The sequence below is a fragment of the Lactuca saligna genome, chromosome 7 (assembly GCF_052625555.1).
Source record: "Lactuca saligna cultivar CGN05327 chromosome 7, ASM5262555v1, whole genome shotgun sequence".
NCBI lineage: Eukaryota > Viridiplantae > Streptophyta > Magnoliopsida > Asterales > Asteraceae > Lactuca > Lactuca saligna.
Window position 1 is genome coordinate 136,130,428 of NC_136423.1, and position 9,203 is coordinate 136,139,630.

The following is a 9,203-nucleotide window of genomic DNA, read 5'->3' on the forward strand; positions in this document are numbered from 1 at the left end:
ATCAAACAACCATATTAATTATCCATTATAGGTCAATACAAAATCCCAAGATCACAATGTAAAAACTCCGAGTGTGTGTGTACGGATCAAGCCGGCGCCTTCCCGCGGTCGTCGCTAGTACCTGAAACAATAACATCAAACACTATAAGCACAAAGCTTAGTGAGTTCCCTAAAATACCACGTTTAACACATAATAGCCACTCGAGGCTATAACTCTATGGGTCCGTGCACCCAAACTCTGTGAACCCTCAGGTTCTAACTCTGATAAACATGCACCACATAAATCACATAGAAATAATGCAGTACAACACATAACATACATGGCATACAAATACTCTATCACATAACTCTGGTTACCTACTCAAGGTAAAGTATAGTGAGAAGACTCACCTCGCGTATCTCGGTATCTCATGAATCCTGGAAATCCCTCGTGCTCGATCCTCCGAGCTCTAATCCTCCTATAACATCATATGTCTCTAATTAACACTTTATATCTCTAAGGTTGACTATCCCTAAGAAGTCAACATAGGTCAACTCTGGTCAACGGTCAACGGTCAACTTTGACCGGACTCGACGAGTGCTACGGCGACTCGGCGAGTCTAGAAGTTTTCACCAACCCTCTGAAATTCCCTTCCTACACGTCGAGTATTCCCGCCCTTACTCGACGAGTTTCACCTGGAAGAATCGCGGGGCCACCCCGACTCAACTCGCCGAGTCTCAAGAACAACTCGGCGAGTCCCAGTTCGACTCAGTCCACTTGTCGTCCCTCTCTAACTCACCCTGACTCACTGAGTCTACCCATGACTCGATTGGACCACTCACTGAGAAATCCCAAGGCAATCTTCAAACTACTCGCCGAGTCTGATGAACAGACTCGGCGAGTCCATGCCATGCAACTACTCCAACTTGCTTCTAAGGTCAGATCTGCTTCCACAATCTATAGATCTAGCCTCCCTAGACTTATTCATCACGTAAATCTTTTATCTTGGTGCCCATAACACACCCCATGGCTCATAAATGGAGTTTTGACCTAAGGCATGAGGATTCCAATTTAAAGCCTCCATTGATTCCCAAAAAGCTTGGGTAAAGGGACACTCTGGACCTCAAAGGGTCCAGATCTATGGTTCAAACCTCATAAGGGACCAAGAGGGCACTAGATCTTGCCACAAAAGGGTTCAACAAACCCTAAATCTAGATAAACATCAACAAGGAAGAAGATAACTCGAAATTATTACCACAATAGTGATGCTCTGGACTCCAAACCCTCAGAAGTGGCTCCACTTGCTTTCCCTTGGCTAGTTCTTCTCCTTCCTTGCAACAATGACACCTCCAAGATCAATAATGGCCTCCTACTTTGCTCCAAATGCTCACAATCGATTAGGGTTTCACTCAAGGGACTGGTGAGCACAAATGACGGCCATTAGGCCCTTTAAATTGGTCTCAAACCCGAGAAATTAGGGTTTCATTACACAGCACTGACTCGCCGAGTCCATATCCTAGACTCGGCGAGTCCAAGCGCGATCCCGCGACCAGATCCGCATCCCTACTAGGCGGGTGTGAGCTCCAACTCGCCGAGTCCCCTCTCAAATCCCCAAAAACACAAATATACAAGATACCTGAAAAATCCGGCTATTACATTATGGCATTCCCAAACTTAAGACCATTTGGGGTCGCCCATGGACCAATGGTATAAGACCCTGGGGGGAGCCCACGGCATCCTTACAGGTTTATGTTTGTGTCATGTGTAGATATTTTTGTGATATATGTTATGTTATGTGATTATGTATGTTATTGCATGGAAGACCCCGGGGGAGCCCGTATCCATTGGATATAAGGCCATGTGGGGTAGCCCATGGAATTTCCAAGTTAACACCATGTGGGGTAGCCTATAGCACAATGGTGTAAGACCCTGGGGTGAGCCCACGGCATCCTTACAGGTTTATGTATGCATGGCTTATGTGATATGTAGCTTTCTAGCTAATATGATATGTGATATGGGGACTTTGTGTGTGGTATGCTCTGTGGAACTCACTAAGCATTAACTTACATGTTGTGGATTTGTTTTAAATACATCGGATTCTAAGGGGAGGGGCAAGGCATGATGGCGAGGAGTACACTCTCTCACACACGTTTTTTTGGGACACTCTAATGTTTTAAATAGAAGTTATAATTGATATGACTTTCAAAACAAATATAGATGGGATTTTGTAATTTATGGAAATGTGTTTGGATAATCAAAAACGAAAAATTTCCTTTGGAAAATCGGGTCGTTACATTTACCCATTTCCGTGTTAACACTTATTTCTGATAAAATCGGATGAAAATTCCCTAAACATTTTCCTTTTCATTTAGTTTCATTACAAAATTCGTCCATTTTGTCTAAAATTTTGGTTTCCCTCTCCCTCCTCGGTTTCCTCTTTAAATGAAAGCATCAATTGTACAAAATAAGAGATTTATAAGAAATATATGTAACTCAACCCTATGTACATTAAAGAATGAAATATGGTTAGGAAACCTGTAAACTGGTTTTCAAGATTATTTATTCTTGGTTCATTACTCTATCTATTACTATATTATTTTGAATTATATATCTTAACAATCACATTATTAAAGTTAATTAAAAGTTTTCATATAAATAAAAGGTTGGGATCTTGATTTGAGTACTTGAAATTTGGCAGGGGAAGTAAATTTGTCATAGGTGTGAACATGTACATAGATGTGTCTAGAAATTGCAATTTACTGTAGGTGTGAAGTGTGAAATTGAGGATCACATTTGAGGACGAGGACACTCTTTGAATAGGGTAACTAAGAAATTTACCATTATGTGTCTCTTTGAGTTTTCAAATGTGTTGTAATCTAAAAACTAATTTTATAGGGTAGAATAATAGTAGTTAAAACAATTTGCCTTAGGCAAAACCTTTTAATCATGATATTTGAATATTTATATATATTAAAGTTTTTTCATTAAAAAAACGTATTCAATTAATGAAACCAAGAAAAAAAATGGTACCATGAAAGGGATAAACATGTATCTACCATGTGAACATAATGGATATTTACAAGAGAGATTGAAACTATTGTAACAAAAATTTAGATTAGTCTGAAAGCAACATGATATTTAGTGTCAAACCGGCATCTAATAGTAACGATGTCTCAAATGTATAAATACGTACAAGCATATATTGGCTATATATCCATCCGTAAAGGAAATCATCAACAATGAACTTCCAGTTGATTACAGAATTAATACAGATCATCAACAAACATATATGAAATCTCGCAAAATTTGCAAATGTTTATCCATTTTCGTGTCAAGACTTATATGTTGATGTCTATTTGAGCCCAATCTGCAATTATTGTATTTTTTTTAAGTTTTCATTTTTTCTTACATCTTCTCTAACAAAATTCAAAAATCAAACTTTTCAAATTCGGAATTCTTCATTTCAAAGTTAACATCTTCATCAATCACTGATATGGGTATATTTAGTTATAAAATTCATGCATTATCTTAATACTTTATGTTGTTTTTGTCTCATTTAATAAACAAAAGGTGCTTAATTAGTTTAGAATTTCATTTTTCAGCAACAATGACATGCTCGGGTGGAAAAGGTAGCGGAACTAGTGATTGGAAGCTTGGATCATGGATTTTGAAGAAAAAAGGATGTTGCTGGACAGCTTGACCCCTCGTCAGTGTATTGGCCATATCTCATGAACCGTAACTCCGATTGACGAGAATCAAAATGTTTTGAAAACTAGACACAATTTCGGACGACTTTTGTGTTTTGAGAAAATGCTGATTCCAAACGGACTCGACAATTAGGCCATAAACTAGACGAGTCACTTCGAGCTTTCGCGATTCTAGACGCGCTGACTTGCCGTACATAGGTTTTAAGTGACGGACTCGCCGAGTAGGTCACTGGACTCAATGAGTCACCTCTGTTTTGTGAAAATCTAGATAAAGGGACTTTCAGATCGATACCCTAGGAGATAGATGAACCCTTGGAGGCCAATTGTCGACTAAAGGTGTTGCTGGAGCGTGGGAAGCTAAGGAATCAACCCTACTTTCAATTTTAAGGAGAATCAAGTCAAAATCAAGTTTACTCTTACCTAATCTCTTGTTTTAATTATATTTTTACCAATTCATTTCATTTTTGAGCTTGTTTCTGTTGTAATCATGAGCTAAAACTCATAACTTCTGTTTAGGTAGATGAATTTGTGAACATGGATTGACTATTTGATTAGGATTAATTTTAATTGGTTATTATGTTTTATTAAGCTTGTTAAAGAACCTTATGTGTTAACAATAACTATTCTTCTGTTAATAAATCAGTAATTAAGTTGTATGAACATCTTTTAGTTATTAATTTCGTATGATTATTGTGACCACATAGTTGTATGTCTAGGAATAGCGAATGTGAAACTAGAATTAACTAGAAGATATGTAAGTTAATGTGTCAGCTAGTTTGATGAACATCAGCAAGACGTTAATTGAAGGGCCAATTTAATTAACCATTACAAGTCTTATTTAACCGGAATCAATAACTAGGAAATTCGTTAATTTAGACAACTGGCCACTGCTTGAGTTAATTTATTTCCTAACGATTAGTAATAGTGAACGTTAAACTAATCATCTTAGTCGGTAGCCAATGAAGAATTAATCTGATACATTGAAATCATCCATGGGAACAAATGAGCGAACCTAAACAGAAGTCCTCTTTATTATTGAATTTAGTTGATTTTATTTGCTTAGCTCTTAGTTTCTTAGTTTAAATTTTAGTTAATTGTTTAAGTTTCTAGTCTTGCAAAACTAGAGAAACCTCCTTTCTATTACTTGTTTTATTTAGATAATATTAGCATTTCTTTTAATTGTTTACCGTTCCCTGTGTTCAATACCCTACTTACCTGAACTAAACTGCTAATCGATAGGTACACTGCCTTCCGTGTGTTCGTCTTTGTGTTTAAGTTAATAGGATTAAAACCAGTTGGTTTTACACACATCTATCACTTGGTCATATGCCCATGTTTTTGTGTCATAAAGTAAATGCATGTTTTTCTTCAATAATCACAAGGCCCCTGTTGCACAAATTCTAACCATATATAATGTTTCATATCGAAAACAATGATAGAACACGAGGATCATTTTTTGTTGGTAATTCTACACGTAATGAAATTTGTATGTAGTGTCGAAGGAAAAAGGGTTTTAAAATTATAATGTTTTTACTTACGACTTTTAATTTTAGGCAACCAAACTATATAAATAGAAATGAAGAGAAAATGTATTTCCGCAATTTTTGGGTGCCACTATAGAATGCGTTTTTAAAGTGAAAATAGAATCTTATACTTGTTTATTTATTTGTAATTTCAATTTGAATGTTTACAATGAATCAAAGAATAAATAATCATTAAGATCAGAAATCGATCAATAAAGAATAAAAAATATGGTATCAAGTTAGTAAGGAGGCTTAAAGGAATCTAGAGGTCTTGCATTCCGCTGAAATACCATTGGGAAACCGTTTGCGGTCGTTGCAGTAGTTGTAGATCATGTGCTTGGTTTGCACCCACCGGATCCTGTTTCGGCCAGCTGCATCAAGTCCTTGGGTACTCCATGACTGGTTATCATTTATTGAGTTTGAAGATACTGAATTGGGACCAACTTTTTTGGCATTGGCATTGAATTTCCTGTATAACGCGGTGAAAGGCGCATTCGTCCAGTCAGTCTTCACACGCCCACCTTGGGTTGCCCAGTCATCCGCATTCCACAGGCTGGCATACACCCTCATGGGTTGGCTCTTGGGAAATGGGACTCCAGCAGCATCATTGTTATTGAACACCCTTACTGGTATGTTATCTATCAAGAAACTGCAGAGACAAAGAGGTTTAGGAACAGTAGAAAAACACGAGAAAGGAAGAGAACCAAATGTTTATGTTGGATGCGTGACTTACATAATTCTTAGACTGTTCCATACGATGGTATAGGTGTGGAAGGCTGCAGTAGGGTCAAACCAAAGGTGGAACTGCTGTTCTTTGTTTCCTTTCCCTTGTGAATACACATTGGTGTGAATTGTGTAAGGGTTTCCCGTGGAGTTGCCCAAGAACTCGAAGTCGATCTCATCGTGACCCGCACCTTGTGATGACAACTGATGTGATTTAATACAAAGACATGGTTATTATCAGCTTTTAAATTAAAGATTAATACAAGTGAGTGACAATATATATATATATATATATATATATATATATATATATATATATATATATATATATATATATATATATATATATATATATATATATATATATAATTCAAGATTGAAACCGATCGATGGTACTCACGTAGAATGTGGTGACGGTGCCAGCAGAATTGCCTGGTACTAGTTTGAGTTGCATGTCGAACCTTCCAAACAGGTACTCGTGCTTCGACTGGAAACCCGATCCAGAGTATTGGTCGAGTGACAGTGAAAGATCCTCACCTCCATTCACAATTTTAGCACGTTCACCCCCAAAAGTGATGTCCATGTCATCGTAAAAACTTCCTGCTGATGCTGCTACTATTAGAATTGATATTAAAAGAACAACTGCAGAAATACTAGAGTTGGACGTTCCCATTATTGTTTCTATATATGGAGAGAGAGAGAGAGAGAGAGAGAGAGAGAGAGAGAGAGAGAGAGAGAGAGAGAGATGTTATGTTTGTGGGAAGTAGTACTGATATTGTTTATATATATAGGTGTGGCTACGTTGACAGTTTTCAATAGGAACCATCCTTGTTACTGAAGGATGTCATGGTGCCTAATGGATGCACAACATCTATTGACGCGTGCCAACTCACATTATTCTTCTGGACATGGAGAGGAGCGGTGGGTTTTTTTTTTCAATACCACTGGCAACTCAAAATTTGCAAATTTGTCATAATTGGACCGGTGGTTGACATTTACAATCACAGTCTGTTCTTTAAGATTATTTATTTTTAGTTCATTCAGAACTCTATCCATTATTATATTATGTACAATTATATTTTATAACTATCACATTCTTAAAATTAATTAAAATGGCGCATATATTGATTTCTTTGGAAAGGTTGTGATCTTGATTGAGTTCTTGAAATTTGGCAGGGAAAGTAAATTCGTCATAGAGTTAAACAAGTACATAGATGTTGTGACTGCAATTACTGTAAGTGTGAAACTGAAGATGATGTTTGAGGACGAGGACACTCCTTAAAGATGGTAACTAAATAATTTACCGTTATTTGTCTTTTTGAGTTTTCAAATGTGTTGTAATCTAAACAGCAATTTTATAGGGAAAATAATAGCATCTAAAATTATTTGCCTTAGTCATAACCTTTTAATGGTGATAGTTGAATATTTATATATATGCTATAGACCGATTCATTGAAAGAAACCAAGAAAAAAAAAGGTATCTTGCATGGGATGAACATGTATCTACCATGTGAACATAGTGGATATTCAAAGGAGATTATAACAATCAATCAATCATAACAAAATAAGTTCTTTCGTCTCAACTCTATAAATACGTACAAGCATATTAGAAACGTAAAAACTCAAGAACTTCCGGACATGGACAATTTATTCACCATAAACCAGTCCGTTTGTACGACAATACTTACAAAGAAAATCCTTGCTACATAACACTCACACTCTAACGTATACACAAAATGATTTTACTGTGATCGGAAATACAAATCCTAGATAATACAGAAAACCCTAATCGAGAGTTAGACATAAAAGATATAGCAATCTACAGAATGTATCATATGATTGAGACGAGCCAGCTGACAAACAAGCATACATACCCTGGTCATGAAAAATGACATGGCATATCAACAAACTCATATTTGCAATAAGAAACTTACAAAACCCATGCACAATAACATCAATACAAAAATTGACCAAACTATCCAAAAATTATAAAATGTTAAGCTTAAATAAATAAATATATAGAACACCCCCTCTCTAACTTAACATTTTAATCATTTATCATGAAAAAGGTCAATAAGACCCAATCTTTTTGAAAATTTTCATGTTGAAACGAAACTAAAGATTTTGTAAGATTGTCAGAATTCTAATCATAAGAGTTAGCCTTAACAACTTCAACAATACCACTATCAGTTTTTTTCCTAACAAAATGAAAATCTACTTTAAAATGCTTCAACTTTTCATAAAAACTAGTTTTAACAGCTAATTGGATTATAGACTCCTTATCACAAATAATAATAATAATAACTCGAGTTAAATTTTTAAAACCAAGATCAAATAAAAATTTAATACTCTCAAAATTTCACAAGTAACAGACCCCAAAGCACGGTATTTAGATTCAGTGGAAGATCTGGACACTATACTTTGCTTCTTACTTTTCTAGGAAATAAGAGAACCTCTCCAATAAACTAAGTACCCTATTAGTGGTAAGGCACTTGGCACAGTCAGCATCCACATATGCAACAAGATCAAAAACATTAGATTTATGAATAAAAAACATCTATTCTTTGATTAGACTGGACTTTGAATACCTCAACAACCTAAAAGCAAAGTTCAAATGGTACTTTTGAGGTTTATGCATATGTTGACTAAGAATTTGAACACCATAAGCAATATATGGTCTAGCAATAGTTAAATAAATGAGCTTACGTATAAGTTTTTAAAATTCAAAAATATTAACAAAATTGTCAGAACTATCTGTATCACAATCCTTTGGAATAACTAAATTAGTTTCTAGAGTAATTTTCACAGGTTTGCAAGCAAGCATTCCAAATTCATGAAGAAGTTATAAATAGAATTTTCTTTGATTTAAACAAATACCACCATTAAAAGATATGAACTCTATGCCTAGAAAATATTTTAATTCTCCAAAGTCTTTAATTAAAAATTGAGACATGAGAAAATCCTCACACAACTGATTTCAGAAATACAGTTGCTTGTTAAAATGATATCATCCACATATACAAGTAATATAACAAAAGTATCACATTTTGACCTAACAAACAAAGAGTAATCATTTATGCTTTGAATAGAACTAAAACTTGAAAGAGAAGAACACAACTTCTCATTCCATTTTCTAGGGGCATGTTTAAGCCTATATAATGATTTGACAAGTTTGCAAAATTTATTATCTTTGTATCTTTCAATTTCTCTATTTTAAGCCTATACAAGCCTAACTTTGTATCTTTCAATTTCTCTATCTGATTTATATTT

The 9,203-nt window shown here is 35.3% G+C and overlaps 1 protein-coding gene across 1 annotated transcript; it reads right to left on the reverse strand.

The window, feature by feature from the left end:
• Nucleotides 1-5,327: 5,327 nt before the first annotated feature.
• Nucleotides 5,328-6,635, reverse strand: LOC145004664 (xyloglucan endotransglucosylase protein 1-like). Its single transcript, XM_078963626.1, has 3 exons — nt 6,334-6,635; nt 5,944-6,137; nt 5,328-5,859 (listed from the first exon to the last, which is right to left on the reverse strand). The coding sequence occupies exons 1-3, from the start codon at nt 6,604-6,606 to the stop codon at nt 5,463-5,465; spliced, it is 864 nt and encodes a 287-aa protein (XP_078819752.1). The 5' UTR covers nt 6,607-6,635; the 3' UTR covers nt 5,328-5,462.
• Nucleotides 6,636-9,203: the final 2,568 nt, after the last annotated feature.